General features: G+C 45.1%; 1 protein-coding gene across 3 annotated transcripts; it reads right to left on the reverse strand.

The window, feature by feature from the left end:
- Positions 1-800: 800 nt before the first annotated feature.
- On the reverse strand, positions 801-16112 carry LOC123148712 (probable serine/threonine-protein kinase SIS8). Of its 3 annotated transcripts, XM_044568202.1 has the most exons (16): positions 15384-16107; positions 14198-14635; positions 13749-13852; positions 12281-13626; positions 11926-11966; positions 10640-10708; positions 10027-10127; positions 9032-9110; positions 8834-8932; positions 8685-8753; positions 7589-7638; positions 7324-7504; positions 4775-4804; positions 2359-2370; positions 2170-2175; positions 801-1140 (listed from the first exon to the last, which is right to left on the reverse strand). In XM_044568202.1, exons 1-16 carry the CDS (start codon positions 15888-15890, stop codon positions 1021-1023), a joined length of 3252 nt encoding a protein of 1083 aa, XP_044424137.1. In that variant the 5' UTR covers positions 15891-16107; the 3' UTR covers positions 801-1020. The 3 variants fall into 3 exon arrangements, with proteins under 3 accessions (XP_044424137.1, XP_044424135.1, XP_044424136.1); XM_044568200.1 differs by lacking the exons at positions 801-1140; positions 2170-2175; positions 2359-2370; positions 4775-4804 and adding an exon at positions 4894-5731 and having other exon boundaries at positions 7328-7504; XM_044568201.1 differs by lacking the exons at positions 801-1140; positions 2170-2175; positions 2359-2370; positions 4775-4804; positions 8685-8753 and adding an exon at positions 4894-5731 and having other exon boundaries at positions 7328-7504; positions 15384-16112.
- Between the last annotated feature and the right edge of the window lie 3338 nt (positions 16113-19450).

Raw genomic sequence — 19450 nt, forward strand, 5'->3', positions numbered from 1 at the left:
CTTCAAACTCAGTGAGAAACACACACAAAAACGATACATTATATAATGGTTATTGCCTCTTTGATAACTCGCGTGGAAAAACCTTTCAATAAATATGCCTTATATGCTTCCTTCAAAAACTCTGGTGGAAAAAGTATGTAGTATGACATAAAATCTTGCGTAGAACCTTGAGAGTAGTAAGTTAAAAAAAGATCCTTGAGAGTAAGTAATCTATATCTATTATTAAAAGGAGGTGATATTCTTGGTTTCGTTCCGCTTCAATTAATTTTACCTACGCTATTTGGTTTCATTACTTGCCACCTGTTTTGGCCCAACAGAGGAAGCCCACCTGACGGTGCACTGTGGCCCACATTTGGAGAGCTGGCAAAAAATAAAATAGCCGTTGACAGGGCTCGATCTCATAACCCGCCAACCGACCACATATAGTTTGCCCAATTGACCCGTCTAGAGATATGAGAGAATTTTTTTTCTTCCATTGCAACGCACAGGCCTTTTTGCTAGTAAGTTCATAAAGTTTAAACAAGCGTGGAGATTATGGACTTTTAAACAAGTGTATGCAAAATCTGCAAAGCTTCACAAAAATGAGCAAACTGGGACGTCCATGGGGTCGGCATGCACCATGACCTCGGGCACAGGTCCTGCCAGCTGTCGCTGTCGCCAAGAGGAGCGCCAGGGGCAGCGCCAAGCACAGCGATAGCAGCAGAGTCTACAACGGATAATCATCCCCAACAAGTTCCAATAGTTAAAAGAGGAGCAGCAGCAAAGATCAAATAACGAAGCAGAAGCAGAACCCAGTCTCAGACACAGCAAACCACGTACATAAACACATAACCTCAAGCACACAGATAGGAGATAGTTCAAACATATAAACCACCCACATAACACACTTTAGGTTGCAGTCATACAAGTTCATAAAAGAGGGGAATGATCCAGCACCAACAAGGGAAACAAGACCAATCTTTATTCGTGTAGTAGCGAGATGTGGGGCCGATGGCAGCAGGTCAAGACCATGCTGGATGCTTAGTCATCGTAGTTGTGGCGGCGATGGTGGTGGTGCTTCTCGTAACGTTCCTTCTTCTCATCATCAGAGTCATCGCGCTTCGCGTAACGGTTCTTCTTCTCATCATCAGAGTCGTCATCCTGTAAAGAAGCAGCACGAAATATTTAGGGTCGATGAGAAAGATCTGATTATAACATTACAGGAAGCATAATGTTTGTCTGCTTCAAGAAGTGCACCAAAAAAAGGGAAAATAATACAGCAAAAAGGTGGTACAAGCAAGATTGCAAACAATACTCCTATTGCTGAGGGCTATGGCACAATTTTTTTATCTTAAATATACAAAGATTGCATTTACTCAAGTACACAGATGATAAGTTATCAAATGTACGATAAGTATGGGTCATAAGATTATTGCATTCTTAAAGCTAGGTGTTCAATCTTAGACGACTAACCATTAGTGTGATTGTCACTAATTTGTTTAGCTACATTTCTGACAAATTCTTCTGGGAGACAACGATAGCATATATACCAGACTAATTTACAACCATATCAGTATTTAAGTAAATGATGAATTTACACAACAAAAAAGTACTCCCACATAGAGTCAATCACTACTGTCAATCAAATAATCAAAAGAAACACCACATGTAGAATCAATCAGTGTTGTCAATGCTCAAAAGTAACATTACACTAACTCAATTTTTAGTAGACAAGTGAGCACATGAGCATGCTTATTGAGTACTGGGAACAAGAAAAAATTCCCAGTGCACTAAGCATTTCAATGGACCGGCTGAACAGAACCGTTCATGTTAGCATAACAACTGTACTATTCAGCAAAACATTTTTCGCTTTCCAGCATTTAAATTTACTATATGTGCAACTCTTTTATTTCTTGACCACATATAAAGCATGAATTCTAAATTGTGCATTGGCATGCTAACTCTAACCCCTTTCAAAACCCATGAACTGTTGTCACTTGTCAGCTAACGACATGTAGTTGAATGGCAAGAAATGGTTGTATCCATCATCTCCCACCTGCTGCAAGACACAATTACAACCACGCCAACAAGTAATAATCATCTAACCTTTCCTTGACCACTCACTAAACAAGTTAATCACAACAAAATGCATAGGCACAAAACAGTAAACACACGAGAGCAGGAGCTTACATGATCCTTGACAATTCAATAAACAAGTTAATTGTAACAAAATCATATGCTCAAACAGTAACGGAAACGGGCAGGAGCTCACCTGCTTCTTGCGGCCATAGTTCCCCTGGCCATACCCACCACCATATGAACCCTGGGTCTCCTCTCCATACGGCTTGGGCTTCTGGTACCCACCAGACCCATAGGCACCTTCATCCTCGCCTTGCACCTTCCTGCCAGATCCATACCCAGAACCACCATAGCCCTCCTCCTCAGTCTTCCTCCCGCCATACCCAGCGCTACCGTACTCCTCTCCCCCTCCCTGGGGCCTGCTTCCGTACCCCGACCCATAGCTCTCCTCCACCTGCGGCTTCCTTCCGTACCCAGAGCCATACTCGGATCCGCCGTAGGTCTGCTCCACCTGCGGCTTGGACCCGTATCCGGAGCCGTAGCCCTCCTCCGGCTGCGTCGCGTTCCCGTACCCAGATCCGTAGCTCTCCTCGGCCTGCGGCTTCCTCCCGTAGCCGGAGCCGTACCCGGACCCGTAGGCGGGCTCCTCCTGCTGCTGCGGCTTCCGGCCGTAGCCGGATCCGTAGGTGTCCTCCTCGGAGCGCTGGGGCTTGGACCCGTAGCCGGAGCCGTAGGCCGGCTGCTCCTCCTGCTGGGGGCGGAAGCCGTAGGCCGGCTGCGGCTTGGATCCGTAGCCGGAGTCGTCCTCCTCGCCCCCGCCGCCGTAGGACGGGCGCTGCTCCTCCGCCTGGGGGCGGAAGCCGTATGCGGGCTGGGGCTTGGGCTTGGGCTTGGGCTTGGATCCGTAGCCGGAGTCGTCGTCCTCGCGGCCGTAGGAGGGCTGCTCGTTCTGGGGGCGGAAGCCGTAGGCGGGCTGGGGCTTCTGGTGGTGGGCGTAGGGGGAGGGCTCCTCGGCGGCGTAGTGGGGCGCGTCGTAGGAGGTGGAGGGGGCGGAGCAGGGGTAGCAGGTCTCGTCGGAGGGCGGGAGCGGGCGGCCGAAGGTGACGAAGAGGTCGTAGCCGCCGCCGTAGGGCGTGGAGTCGAACTCGTCGAAGTCGTCCGGCTCGTCGCGGGACCTCAGGTTGTACGCGGTCGCCATGGCTTGCTGCTGCGCTGGTGCGGGATCGGGGCGGAGATCGGGGGAGGGGGGGCAGGAGCGGTGTGTGACCTGGGAGTCCACAGGGCGCGCGTGCTTATGCTGCGGTGCGATGGGAGGGATGCGATCGATTATTAGCGCGTCGGCGACGTGTGGGGGTGAACGCGAGATCTGTGGGAGTCGCGGGGTGCACGTGGTGAGTGGCTGGGCGGTGGGACTGGCCGACTGGGGGTGACCGAGACACCGGGCGAAGACGGGCAGCCGACAGGGCACGCTGGACGCGCGGCACCGGGGGAATGGAGGATCCGGCTTGCCTGGTCTCTTCCCATCGTGATCTGCCCCCGCGACAAATTTGATAAATTTAACCTCAAAACGAAAGTATTTCACAAACTAAAATGCTTTTAAAAATATTTCACACTGCTGACCCTTTTGTGTAGCACCCGATAACGAGGCGCTGCACTCTACTGTGCAACTCCTTAGAGCTAGGCGCTGCATAATGTGACGCCTAAGTGTTAGGCGTTGCACAGTAGAGTGCTGCGCCTTGCTGTCAGGCGCTGCACATTAAAGGTCAGCCGGATGAAATACTTTCAAAAACAGTTTAGTTTGTGAAATAGTTTCGATCTAAGGTCAAATTTGTGCCTTTTGCCCCCGCTCGCGACGGGTGAAAACGGCACGTTCGGCTGCCGCGCCCTGGCCTGGGTGACCGCGTCACAAAAATCATGTGGCCGCGCACCGGGTAATAAGCTGACTGTCGTGTGTGTTTACCGTGATTTTTACTGGAGAAGACTCACCAAAATGTATGGGAGTGAGTATAGGAATTAGGACCCATGTACCAACGTGCACACTCTTGGAGTTGATCAGGGGCGACAGGCCAGTCCCGGCTGCGAGGCCAATAGAGACCATTCGCATGCTCCATGCGCGACGAGCCGCTGTCCGTCATTCATCGCGAATAGATTGTTGTGGACTGGTGGTGATGGTCTACTGCCACCCCGTCTCCTCTCCGCCAAACGTAATTTTCTCATCTATGCATGATTTTTACTTCCTCTGTTCACTTTTATAAGATCTTTAAGACAATGTACAAAACAGTCCATTTTGAGTTGTCTGAAATGACTTACAAAAGTGAACGGAGAGAGTATTTTTCTTTAGGACCGACTTAACCAAGCATGACAATCATGAACGACTTGCATAGCAATTTATGTTGGCTAAGGATGGCAGGTTTAGTTGACAAGCATGACAAATCTGCCATCCTCACAACAATATAAATTGTCATAAAAAAACTTCCATTCTACCATGCCCTCCCAGGGAACATCCGTTTATTTCATATGTCGTCCTATTACCTAGGTGACCTTAAATATTTCTAACTAACAGGACAATTATAGAAAACTAATATAAGTATAGTTTTATCTAAAAAGAGCAATTTGCTATATTCAATAAAACATTTTCTTTGGACTAATATAAGTATAGTTTTATCTAAAAATCATGATAATGGCAATACCACTACTCCAGGAGCAACTCAACTACCTGAGCACCAGTATTATAAATAAGGTAAATCTGGGCACATATAGAAAACAAGGAAATGTGGCAACATATTCTACTCTTCCTTGCCACCTAATTTCAGGGGTAAATGCATAGAGTTCATGTTGCAGCAAAGGATCAATTAGCAGCACCCTATTCTATGGAATATTTATTTTTGTACACTTGTTACAGCAAAAAAATAAAGAGAGAGAGAGAGAGAAGAATCAACACTGCTGCTGTAAAGAATAGTGATTTTAGCACAAACAGCAGAGATTTTCTTTGGAAATCTAACTGCCAATTCAGACAAATTTGCCATGGTGTGATATACACAAGGCCTGGCCACGGTGCCTCTTGATGCTCAAGGTGAACGTATCAATAGCATCTTTCTGTTGAATAAACATGAATCATCCAACTTTGGCTGGAAAACTAAAGACATATAACTAAACAAAGGAGGATCCCATTCTACCTGGCACGCTGACTCTGAAATCTCAACTTTGTTATGACATTGCCCAACATCACTATTTTGGACTAACTGTCCTGGAATTTTTCTTCCTTTTTCCTTCCTTTTGATTTGCTTGATGGATGTGTTTATTTTTTGGACTGTCTTCCACCCAATAGATGGACTGAAGCAGTAATGCTCGGCAGATTTCTGCCAGCCTCACTGGAAAATTTACAGCTGTCTTTGGAGGGTAAAACGACCAAAATCTCACCTTTTCCATCATCGGCAAGCATTTCTTGGAGCTATACAAAGAATGGTATAGTTACAGACGGACAGCTGGTGGACGGCAGGAAAAACCAATGCACCCTTTTTGTTTATGTTATCAGCTGATGTTGATCTCTGATTTTTCTTACTCATCTGTTTCCTGTACTCGCTGTCTTCGTGGTTGGTTGGCAGACAATTTTTTCAATGCTCGTTTTAAGGCAGCCATGATCTCTGAAAATGATGGACGCGTCTTTGGGTCTCTACAATCAGACAAAATACAAACAGAATTCAGACCCTAAGCATATATGTAAGTACAGTTGGAGATGTAAGACTGATAAGGCAGAGAAGAAAAGAATCATGTAACTATCGCTTTCTTTTCAACTTAGATGAAAGAATGGTTATGGTAACCTGTTGTTTTAGTATTGGTCGTCAGATAGTAACATGTGTATGTTTTTTACACTACTAGTGTCAAAAACGCTCTTATATTATGGGACGGAGGTAGTCCTAATTTACCATTTCAGGTATGGTGTATGTTAGTATTTGTGATAAAAAAATATATGTAGTTTCTTCAGTATAATGCGAAGTCATTACTTTATTCCCTCTCACAATGAGTCGATAGGTTCTTTCTTGAACACATTTATAGGCATATAAAATAAAATGAATGTGAAATTAAGAGTACCTCATTTGCTTATAGTACCATTTTATACAAGTGGAAATATTATAGGAACTTCTAACAATTTATCATGCAAGAAAGAGAACACACGAATTTGATATCTGAACAAGCTTACAAGATTCGACTTCTAAACCAGAAACTAGCAACTACAACAAACCCGAAAATAATATCCCAATAAAAGTGTCGTCTAGAACTTCACTTGTAAGGAAAAACAGAAACATGATGTTCTTTGGCAAGTAGGCATAGCACCACTAGCTTTCTCTAGCATGCAAAAGAAGGTGATATTTCTCTAGGGGTGCTAATGTCCTTTCAAACAATTAAAGGTTAAGCCAAATTGTTCATAATCCACTTTTCTTCCGACTTCTAATAGTTTGGTGTGTGAAACTTTCGATCTGAATCGTGAATGCATCTCCCATCGCATTACCTCTTAATTGTAGACTTAAGACACACTTCATTACCTCTTAATTGCAGGCATATGGCTCGCAATTTAACCTATGCTTAGTGCCAAGTCTTCTTCTTTGAGCGGTTGGGAAAGAAATAATTATATGGTGGAAAAATTATATAAATATGGATTTTCACAACTGTTTGTATAGTCCCTCCATCCGCAAATAGATAGCGTAGAAACTGAGTCAAAAAGTCAATGCTTTCTAAGTTTTACTGGCGTATAAACTGAGTCAAAAAGCAATGTTTTCTAAGTTTAACCAAGCATATATACAAAAATATGAAGATAAACAATATCAAATCAATATCAATATATCCACTATTAGATATATTTTCATAATGAATTTATCCACTACGGAGGGAGTAGTTGTTAATAGCTTATTAACTATGGAGGGAATATATTTTCATAATGATCTTATATTTCTTTATGGAGGGTGTACTAAAATTGAGACACTTATTTTGGGACGGAGGGAGTAGTTGTTAATAGCTTCTTCTATATATTTGGTCAAACTTAGAAGTAGTTAACTTTTTAACTGAATTTATAGGTGATCTATTTAGGGACGGAGGGAGTACTTCCCATGCAACATGCCCACAGTTGCTAGTGTAACTACAATGTGAGTAATAAAATGCACAACGCCTTCAAACAACCAGCATCTTGCAGCAAAGTACTCCAGGAAAATAATAGAAACAGTGATATTCTATCAGATAATGATGTATATGAAGCAAGTTCAAGCATACTAACGTCTGCCAGCATCTCTCTATTATCTCTGCTATGGCAGGATCCACTTCGGCTGGAATATCAAGGCGTCGTTCCTGAAAGCCAACAGCTCCAACCACTTGCATGGGATTCATACCTTCCCATGGCTGTAACAAGGTACAAAGTTCCCATAATATAACCCCATAGCTGAAAACATCACATCTGCAATGTAAACGGTAAATAAATCATTTGTCAAATAAAATAGGGGAAAAGCACACATATGAGGGAGCAACATGAAGAACTTACTTCTCATCCGACGGTTCATTTCGAAGCACTTCTGGTGCCATCCATTCCGCCTGCAATTGATGCACATGGTCAGTAACCTGTAAAAGTATTTGACCTAGACCCAGCTACCAGATCAGCAAACTTCCATGTTTAAGTCATTCAAAAAACTTCCATGTTTAAGAATATCCTAGATACAAGAATAGAGAACTTGTACGTTCAAAATATGTAGCGCTAACTTGCTCGTAGTACAGTAAACACACAGTCGAGGAACAAGATAAACCAGTTGTGTCTAAATACTTGCATGAAAATGGCCATATCAAGGCTGTGTTCTTATTGATGTACTGGTATTTCATCATTTGACCATCATTCCAATCCACTCAGTCTCATACCCACAGGAATGCATCACTCTGTGGTAGACAAACAAGTAACTATGAATAATAAATGATGAATCGGTATGCAAAGTCGACTACACAGGGGCCAATCTGTACTCTAGGTTTGTTATCCAGGGACCATGGCCCTTTGTGTAATACATAGAAAGCCCTTACATAATTTTATCTTTTGTGAGCACTTTCCAGGTGTTAAAGACCTTTTGCCACACAAATATATGCAAGTTTAAAGAAGATTCATGCCACAATAAATCAAAGCAACTGCCTACAGCTCAACAACCTTCTCCCAACCCCTGAAGCTACTTACACAAACCTTCTCCCAACCCCTGAACCTACTTACAGCAATCTCTAAAATTGAGTCGGCTAGCGTTTCAACTTTTCCTACACAATGGAGTTACAGATAGACCCATATACATGTTTATGGCTATGCTTGGCAATGATGTAGATTATGACAATCCCATTTTCTCAACTAGCTTGTGCATGTTTTATCATTTCGCTAACCAACTTTCTTCTGTTTCTGCAGCTAACCCACAGCAGGTTAGAATATAAGTCCAGCACAACAAAGCTCAGCAAGCACAAACTCCGCCTACATTACAGTGAAATAAAGAAGTTCATACAAAAGCAGAACCAACACATAAGCTGTCTATTCTCTATGTTTTTCCAACAAAAAAGTTTCCTGTTCTTAGTTTAGTAGAAAATGTAAAATTAAACACAATCACAAGCAAGCTTACTGTTCCAGCTGTGGATCTTGAGGAAAGGAAGGTATTGTGCTTTATACGTGATAAACCAAAATCACAAACCTAAATAATAACAAGACAATGAAAATGGTTATACATCAAGAAATGGCAGAAAGAATCCAAAAAATATCACTGTTTACTACCTTCACAACCCAATTCTTGTCAACAAGTAGATTCGGTGACTTCAAATCTCGATGAACTACAACTGGGGTACAATTGTGCAAATAATTCATTCCACGGGCCTGTGGCAAACAAGAACCAGGTAGGCAAGTTAGATACAGTCAAATTTAGTCCAACATTCTGCACATGAATGAGCTAGTACAACAAAAACGCAGGCATACCACATCAAGTGCCATCCTTATACGTTTTCTTTCATCCAACTGGTTGTTGGGGCGACGGATCAACCGAAACAAACTACCTCTGCATTGTGCCATTGTCAATATCACAGTTAGCAATTATTAGTCAATGAGTCCAGCAGTCTACTGAGAGAAATATTAAGAACATCACAATCTCAAAAGCTTATATATACTACTCCCTCCAGTTCGTGATAGAAGTCCTTTTGGATGACAATCGAATCAGCGCTCAAAATACTGATATAGTCGGATTCAAATACATATATAGTCGGACTCTTACTAGGCCGTGGACTCAAACATGTGGACTCCATTAGACCAAAGTACTAGCTCCCCAACAATTATCTGCATGATAGCTAGTGTTTGATTTCCATGTGTGTAAAAGAAAGTGAGAGTTATTGTATATATGCAGGTTCTCTACATATTGTTCTCAGCTGAGGGTGACTGTATCTCTCAACGTATGGTTCTCAGCCGGCAATCAGGTCAGAGTCTCAAATTTGTCGTTAGAAGATTATTTGAAAGTTTGCTACCTCGATTGTATATTCCCAGTAGTTATTTTATTCATTCAAAGATGATACATTCCAGAAGATCAGGTGACCATAAACTTTTCACGAGGTTGATTCGTATCAAGAAATTACACGTAGGTCCTATGGGGACAACAACTTCATCTGAAATTTCTTTGAACAGCGCACAACTGTTAACCTTTGAGCCAAATACAACCTCTTTCAGTTCCTTTTAAAATGAGGTGACAGTCTGTGAACTAATCACTAATCCATTTTAGCAAAACAAAAGAAAAGGTGTCAGTCTGTGAACTAATCCCTAATCCATTTTAGCAAAACAAAAAAAAGGTGACAGTCTGTGAACTAATAATCACTAATTCTGGGAAACTTTGGCGTGTAAATGGGCCCCGGTAGTGTTCAATTTTGAAGCAGTTGCACTAAAAAACAAAAGAAAATGCATCAAGCCATCAAGGGAGTAAAACGTACCTTGGAAGAAATTCAGTCAAGATAGAAAGATTGGGTATACGAGTGACAGCACCCATAAATAGAACAACATTTGGATGCCGCAGTCTCTTCATTATTCGCACCTATACAACAAATAGCAAGGGGAGTCAGAACTCAGAAGGTCATGAAATGAGAGTCCTAGAGGGAACGGCCATGTTATCCATGGTGTTATGTCTTGGGAATAAAAGGATATAGGTGTGATTATTTACTCATAATGTTGAAGACAGGAAATAAATGAGCGCAGATGAGTGTCGTACTTTCAAACAAGATCAATGGAGGGAGCTTTTGGGAGTTCAACAGACAATTCTTAAGTAATTAACAGTATTGTGAATTCGATTATTGCCCAAAATACTCTTGCCACACGCTATGCAGACATACAGATCAGATATTATCAACTCAGTCATATGTATTTCTCTACAATACAAAGGTAACATCAGCCAAACCGAAAGATATATTAATGCTTAAATCCCTGTTACTGTCTCCGGGGCACAATGATTGGTTCATTCCCATTAAAAAAAGTAAGCACATCAGTACTACAGCTACAAGAGAATGCATTTTTTATCTTCAGGCATTTGAGTTGCAGAAAGCCATATACCTCAGCTTTTAATTCTTCCAGTATATCACTTGAAATATCTTGTTGCAAGAATTTCTTGACTGCAACTTCCTACAGAAGGAAAAAATTAATATGATGCAAAAAAGAACACTACAAAATGGTAGTGGAAGACATTAGTATGACTCAAAGAAAACAGAGTGACTGAGAAGGAGTGATAGCTAGATCAAATTTTAATTGGTCCATGATTATTATCTGAGGCAAAAGGTAGGAGTCTCTATCTTATCATTATATTGAAAACAACTGTTACAGACAATAAGTTACAAAGCGGAGAGGATTAAAAGCAGAAGTGAAACAAAAGAGCAACAGACGGAAAACTGGCCACCACCCAAGCGAAGGAAACAAAGGAAAGCACGAAAAGTCATGAATTTGTCAGTACTAGTTGAGGTCAAGCAGGACAGTCCAAGCTATCATGGACAGGCTTCACTTGTCACTGAAGTCCAGAGCTGAAAGTCATCGTACATCAACCAAGCGATATTGGCCAGAGTAATGATTTGTTGCCGAAGATCAGCATATTCCACGCCTTCCGCAGGTGCAGGGCACAGGCAGCAAACAGAAAGAAATGATGATTTACATAGCACTGCTGCCAGCGCATGCATCATGCTCCCACAGTAACACCAACGGTGGCCAAGCGCGAAGCCAAGCGGTTCAAAGACAGTTGCTGTCCGACTCTTTGGGCACTATCATAGTGAAGCATAATGTGGTAGGTAGGTCCATCATCCAACTGCAGGACAACAATCACATCTAGCATGAGGACCCAAGTCTTTGTAACCATTACCACGGTGTTGAGGCAGCCATTGAAAGCAAGCCAGAGGAACACCCTGTGTCTCAGCGGAATGGCATGTACAGAAATACAATGCTAGTTTCCAGCACAGGCTGGAAGCAATGAATGAACTGTGGAAGATAAAGTGGTTGGCACTGTTTCATGCACGAGGCATCCATGATTACATTACAAGCAAACATCATTTGATGCCTGAGGATGCAATCAGGTATCTAGGTGCAATTTGTAACAGAGTTCATAGTGTTGAAGTGAAGATCATTCGTCGTTGCTAAGTTATACACGGTCTGAAGTTAGAATTCTTGCTAATCCTTAGCAATATGTTGTGACTATGATATAAACACCGCATTTTTCTTGATTGGAGTTAAACTCATTAGACCAAAAGTGTAAGCTCATTATTCCAACCTGGTGATAATTTCGAAATTCGTTACATTGTCCCAAGCAAGTTGAATTGATTTCCAAATACATTCAGCCATTTAAATGAAAAACTTACTGTTCCATGCCATTCCCCTCTGTACACTTCTCCAAAAGATCCTGAACCACAGAAGAGGAGAAAGATGTTAGTTCAAAGAACAGCATATTACAAAACCACATCTTCTACGGAGATCTTTATGTTGTCTCGTGGAAAAGCCATGTGAGACACAAAAGGAAAGAAAGTGGGAAAATAATGAAATAGAACAATTTTTTCAAGGGCAATACAACACTATTACAGGGTATGTTTCACGTTATGTCATAGGATAACAATGTCTGGTGAATGGTAGCTTGGTAATACTACAAAGACGCACATAGTTAAAATATCAGCAGAGCTATCAAATATAATAATTTACAGAAAATCAAGATAATTTTACCTAGCCCAACACGTTCTCCTAGAACAATTTCTTCCCATTGGATCTCAAACTCTGCAACATCGTCCATAGTTACATCAGATCTTACACTCTCTGTCCCGATTGACTTGTCAGAGATCCGTTCAGCTTCCCGAGGGACTTCAACCAAAGCATTTCCTTGCTCGAGAGCATTTTCTTGTCCATGATCAACTTCCAGCTGATCTTTATCCCAGCAGTCAGGTCGAACTCTATGGACTGGTCCATTTGCCTCTGAAGAACTAGGCAAGCTAATCAATTGACAACCCGGATCCATGTATTCATATTGCTTAACAGCAGCGGATGTAGCAACAACAGCAGCAGCAGTGGCAGCAGCAGCAACAGGGACATCTAGTTTAATATCACTGTTAGATTTAGCTGCAGCAACAACCATTGAAGATGCAACCACTGCAGCAGTTGCAACTGCAGCAGCTGTAACAGGCATTTGCTTTATGAGTTGAAATGGGTATTCCCGGGCAAGTGCAGATGATTCATACAGAGGTAAAGATGGATTACTGTTATCATGGAAATTTGAGGGGTGATAAATACCCATTCCTTGGACAGGTTTAGGCCGGTAAGGAACAACCTTTGTTTGGTGTTCATATCCAGGATGAGGTGGCAACGAAGGACCATGATCACTTTCATCATGTGATGTGGATTCAAGCTCATTCATCCGCTTTATCATTTCACCTTTCGTTTGAAACAGAGATGTGTCATACACAATTAGGTCTTTTGGTTGTTCCCTAGATTCTTCTGAAAACAAATCAGGTGGTGGCACAACTCCATTTTCTAGTAATACAGCATGGATCTTCTCAGCTAACTGGGGGTTATCTTTTGCAGCACTAATCATATACTCTGAGACATCTTTCACCTTCGTCCTCCTTACAGCTGGAGCGCTACCAACCTCAGAAGACGAAGGTGAACTTGACGATGACTTATTTGCTGCAATCGGCTTTTCTTTGTTCTTCACAGCCAAGGTATGGTCTGCATTTCTAGATTCCTTGATAATAGGCAAACTTTCACTTGCATGTGAGCCAGCTGATAGTTCCCCCAATGAACTTGATTGCAAAGATCCTTGGTTACGAGTCTGGCTAGTTGTTACACAATACGGATCCACAACATTGGTAGGTGTGGATCCTTTTGACTCGTTTTCAAAAGAACCACACACAGAACTTGAAGGTTCACTAATACAAGATCGCAACTGAGTGTCGCCGTCATCTTTGTCACCTTGGTGGTTATCTGCAAAGGAACTTTCTTCAAATTCTCTACCCAAGTCTGCACCGTCTGAAGCAATAAGAGTACCAGGATCTGACATGAGATCGACAATGTATTCCCTGCAAAAATGTGAAAGTAGTACATGTAATACCATGACAATGTATTAATGTAATGCAACTCTCCATTTTTCTCACTGCAAAAGTGGCGTAACATAAAAATCTGTCAAGGAATCAATAAGTACCTTCCATCATTCAATTTCACAATGTTCAAGGCTCCATCATCTGATCCAGTGTACTGCCTTCCTTTGACTAGTCGACAAGGAACATCAAGGTTGTCGGCCAACACCTAGGTTCATGTTTGCACAGAAGTGGGTATTAACATACTGTCATCGACAACTAATTGGCTAGAGGACAAGTCTTGTGTGTATGCATTGCACCTATCAGAAATTCAGCTCAAGGACTAGGAAGTGCAACAAGAATATAGTCAGGTTATGTGCTACTGCTGGGATAAGGAGAGGAAGAATATGCTCACGTGAATTTATCTACTGAACTTAAATTTGAGAAAAGAGAATAGATCAGGTATTGCATTTGAGAAATAGATGGACCTTGACACTTTCATGTATTCTATATCCCGGCAGATAAACTTTGTAATCAGAAAAAGGAGTTGGCCACAATGAAATAAGTTACTGACCTTAAAAAGCAGCGCACGGTGACGAGCCAGGCCAATTGTGATGCGGCCAAGAGGCATGACGGAGCTTCTAATACTAGCTCTCAGAGAACTACTCATATTCTGGTACTTCAAGAGCACGTTTTCTGGATCAACAACTGGCCCACCCATGTGGTTTGCCACTAAAATAGCTAGCCTCTGAATTAAAACACGGCCAACAGAATGTGAAGTTTGAGAGCGGAAGTCAACGGCCATGTTGAGTGCCTTCTGCCCAAGGTCTACAAGTTCAGAGTCTTGTGCTCTGTTGACCAACACAGCTTCTGTTTTAGCTCCAAGAGAAAAAGGTTGCTGATGCAGCTCCATCAGAGAGGGTATGGTTCGCAGTGCGGGCTTGCCCCCAGTGGCCCAAATGTCATAGAAACCATCCAATATTTTGTCGTCATAGCTAAGGGCACTGAAACTCTGTGAAGCACGAACAAATCTACCATATAAGGCAAGCAAGAAAATTGTAAGAATCGCAAAAATGTAGGGCAATATTCACTTAACAGTCTCTACTCTGTACTCTCTAATTATGCAAAGGATCCGTGGTGGATATTCCAGGACTATTGGTTGAGTGTTCACTGAACAAATTACTGTTAGCCCATATCTTCGAAGGTAGCAGGTTGGCTCGTTATTTCATTTGGATTTGATAATGCAATCGACTTAGAACTTATATTAGTGGACTGAGCGTAGCCATCAGAATAGCATCAACATGTTTTCCCCCCTTTTTTTTACAGTTGGATGAGAACTCTATGGCTCACGGTTTAGGCTGGGAATTAAGAAATCCTCAGTCGATTGGGCCCTGGTCGCCCTCGAACCCAGGTGCTATTGCTCACAAGTCACAAGCATCATTGTGGAGCAACCAGTGAAGCGAAGGAGCATATATCATATATATCTAGCTAAGTTGCCTAACTACAGTAGCAACAAAAAATTTGGTGCATCCCTTCGGTGACGATTGAATTGAACAGTCATCGGAAAAACAACACCATGATCGGCACGTATTTTCAGCAAACAAATGAAATGTGTGATACAATCTGGTCTCAACTAACCTACTGGGTGTATTTGAGCAATCCAGCGGACAAGTTGCATCATTAGAGCATGAGTAAGATCCCACCGCAGTTACAATGCGAATGTGTAGGATCGGCGGACGGAGGAGGAAGGGATTAGTTACCCAGTAGCGGAAGGCGACGACCTCCGCGGCGGAGCTCTGGAGCGGGCAGGAACCGAGGCTGATCTGCTTGGCCACCTCGATCTGCATCGCCTCGGGGTCCTCCCGCGCGCTCATCTCCAGCGCCAGCTGCATGTGGTACTCCTCCAGCTCGTCCTCCCGTTTCTCCTGCTTCTCAATCTCCCTCTTCCTGTCCTCCTTCCGCTCGTCCCTCCTCGCCGTCTCCTCCTCCTCCGCCTGCCTCTCCCCAATCGACGACGCCAGCGCCAGCTCCTCCGGCTCCGTCTCCACCGCCGCCGCAGCCGCAGCCGCCAGCAAGGGCGGCTGCGGCGGGTGCGGGCGCCCGGCCACGGAGCTGAGCCAGCTCGAGATTCCAGAGGACGCGTGGTGGCCCCCGGCCCCGCCGCCGCCGCCGCCGCCCTTTTTGGAGGACGGGAGGGGAGGCGCGGGCGACGAGGCGCCGTCGCCGGCGGAGTCGCCGATGTGGAGCTTCCGGAGGAAGTTCTTCATCGCGCACGCCCGCCGCCGACGCCGCCGCCGCCGGCGCTATCTGCTGCGGTGGTGGTGGTGCTGCGGCGGTGGCGGATCCGACATCGCTCCGGATGCAGGCAGGCAGGCAGGCTGAGGAGACGAAGCGGCTATAGGCTATAGCCTCCCTGTAGCCAAGAGGAGGCGGTATTGACCTGCTGCTGCTGCTGCTGCTTACGAGCGGCCCAAAGCCGCATTAACTTAACCCCCGCTTACTATTTGCTCCGCTGCCACCGGCCGGCGGCTGCCCGCTCGCTTGCGGCCGCGCCACACTCTCTCTGTGTACCCGACGGGGTGCTCTTAGCTTGATTCCATTTTAAATAGTACTAGTATGAAAAATCACTGGTAAATCGGCGCTTGAGCGCGATTGGTGCGCACTGTGCGCAATCAATAAAGAAAGTTTTGTTTGGGGTAACAGGGAAAGTTCTCGCTCGCTGCGGGCGAGCGGGGCACGGCTGGTTGGGACGGGGCTATGTACATCTCGTGCCGATGACGGGTGGGTCCGGGCGAGGTGAGCGCCCGCGCGGCAGGGAGAGGGACGCGCGGTCCGCGGACGTGACGTCGCCGTGACTGCTCGCGATGCGGCCGAGGAAAGCGACGGGAAAAACTTGCGGGAGGGGCCATGCAGGAAGGGGAGCCGGGAAAGCGAAGGCAGCCAGCCCCAGCGCGCGTGGACCCGGTCCACCGTGGGCGAGGCGGGGCTCCCTCTGCCTCATGGGGCCCGGCGCACTGGTGACGGCAGGCGGGACAGTGGGCCGTACCATATCCTGGCGTCCCACTTGCCGCCGGACGTGCCGCGGCGCTGCGAGCAGGGAGGGAGGCAACTTGGCCGGCTGCGCCTCGAAAGCCCCGCGCCAGGCCGTGCGGGGCCTTGGATCCCGAGTGCGCCCGCCCGGGCCCGCCTGGCATTGGGCGGACCGAGGACCCGCGCGAGCCACGCGGTTAGACAGTGGGTGGGGTCGGGTGGCTGAATGGCTCAACTTGGACGCGCGTGGGGGTGCCTGCTGGCCTGCAACTGGGTAGGGGGGTGATGGGCGTGGTGGATCGGCTGGCCCCGCGGAGCAGCCACTAGGCGGTGGGCCCCTACTGCTTCCTTGTGGAATTCGGGGCTGTGGCCTCTGGTTGGGTGGCGTGTGTTTCCTAGTGGCGGAATCTTCTAGGTTCGCGTTGCGATTTGGGTTTCCCGGGGACGGGAACGGGTCTGCGCACGTGGCCCTTGTTGCCAAGTTGGCATTGAAGATTCTGGCTAGGTTCGAGAGTGATTTCGGGCGAGTGCTGGACTCTGAGTCCGACGGCCGATCCTCGGTTAACTGTGAGAGCATCTACACCTACAACGCGAGCTCCCAAACCTGCCTCATACATCCGGGCGAGCTATCCGGTCACTGATCGATCACGATTTTTTTAATTTAGACGAACGTCTCAAACGGGCCTCAAACGTTTGGGCTGACCAACAACTCCATATCCAGTCCAAATAGACGGCGGATATGGGACACCCGGGCACCGCCACGTTGGACCCGATTCATGCTGGCCCACCCACCTCGCTTATATTCATTCTCATCCTTTCGTCGGAGCAAACTCTACCCTTTCACTCCACTCCCCTCCGCCACATGAGCTCACCTCTGACGGTTTGCAGCCTTCTCTGCCATGGCAGGCAGTGGATTGGACTCCGACCAGTCCGGATCCGTCGACTGAGGTCTCGTCTCGTGTGGGTTGGAGGAGGCAATGGCAGTCCGCATTGCACTCCGCCGCTCCCTAGTGGACAGCGCCCGGCCGACGGACGGATCCGTCCGCTGCGACGCTATAGCGTCGGCTCATCGGGCGCTCGGGTCCTCTGGTGCTGGATCATCGCGGTCCCGGCCGGAACACCTCTCCTTCTCAATCACTGGTCGGGCAGATGAGTCCCGCCGGGATCGGGCGGCCCGCCGTGGGAAGGAGAGGATAAGGGCCGCCGAGGCCCGTATCGTGGCGGAAATGGCGGCGACGGAGGCGGCTGATGCGGCGGCGCGGGCGACCGCAGTGGAGGAAGCCATCCGCGCTCGCATTGTGAAGAAACTGTATTTTGATAGTCGGATGGCATGTTTAGTGTAGTGTAATGGAGTAGCCGGACGATATGTGTGCGTCGACGTAGTGGCATGAGTTTGTATGAATTTGAGATATGATAATTGAGGTGTCCGAATGTGGATTGTATTTTGTAAGGAGTGCCCTTGGATGCGCGTTTGAGGGGCCTTTGTCAAATTCTGCTGAAGATGCCCTGAGAGGCAGCATTCTTTTCTTTTCTTTCTTTCTCCGGGAAGAGGCAGCATTCTTCTACGAAAAAGCTAGTATATGGCAAACATCAGATTTTTTGGCTCCTCTCAGCAGCATTGGCTGCTGTTGGATGCGCCCACAGATTTTGATGCGTGGTTGCTTGCACATCAGTTTTTGAAAGTCCTTCGCTACAACGCAAAAACTGCGCGAACGCATTCTAAACACAATCCACCCACCACACTGGGTCGTGCCTTAAGCTCCACTCGTGAGATCTGGGATGGTTTCACCTTTTCTTTACTTTTTTTTAGGGGCACCTTTTCTTGACTAGATGGCAAAATATAATTTATTTAGTTTTCAGGTACATGGCAACTTTTTTGGCAGTTTTTTTTTAACTTGACATATGGCAGATTTAAACATTTTTGCCATCTACATTTTAATTCATAACATTTTTGTCTTTCAAACATGGCAGGTCTATTTATAATGCTCCAATGGCAAAGCTTTGGGAATTTTTACCATTTTTTATGGCAACTCTATTATTAAGAGCATGAAATTTTTATTTTTAATAACATGGCAATTCTATTTTTAAGAGCATGAAAATTTTATTTATCATGGCAAATTCATGTGTATAATTTTTATGTTTTTTTAAATGAAAATATAAATCATGGCAAACTATGTGTTTTTGCACTAAATTGCCATGAAGTTTATTTTTTAATATCATGGCAAACATGAACTTGTTGAAGTACAACTTTTGTACAACTTGATTTTATAGAGGAGGATGGGAATTTAAATGGCCATTTCTTAATTTATGTTTTCTTTGCCGTTTTTGTACAAGGAAATGTTTGTTTTCCTGTTGATGGCAAATTTTCAAAGAAAAAAATCAGCTCAGTGGCCAGCTAGGGGGGAGCTGGACCCCTACTGGAACGAACGCTCGAGGGGAGCGTTTCATTTAGGGTGACACTGGATGAAACTGTTCGGTGGCTCCGAGAGTTGTTCTGACCTGAGCACTTTACACACTTTGGTGTCCCCGACTTAAACTATTCAGAAATTCTAAATGATTTTCAGTAGGCAACACAAGGTTGGCAAGTGCCATTCGATGAGACCAAAGGATCAACTTGGTGAGACAGAAAATTTAGGGTTTAGGACAACGATGTATCAATGTGACTCGGTGACTCTGATGGGATTGATTTAGCGAGTCTGAGTTGAATGTTTGGTTTGTGATATAGTGGGACTTTGGGAAATTGTTTGAGGCTTTTGGATTTCAATCTTCATATCGGCCTCATCCTTTTTTGATAGTA

The sequence above is a fragment of the Triticum aestivum genome, chromosome 7A (genome assembly GCF_018294505.1).
Source record: "Triticum aestivum cultivar Chinese Spring chromosome 7A, IWGSC CS RefSeq v2.1, whole genome shotgun sequence".
NCBI classification, from domain to species: domain Eukaryota; kingdom Viridiplantae; phylum Streptophyta; class Magnoliopsida; order Poales; family Poaceae; genus Triticum; species Triticum aestivum.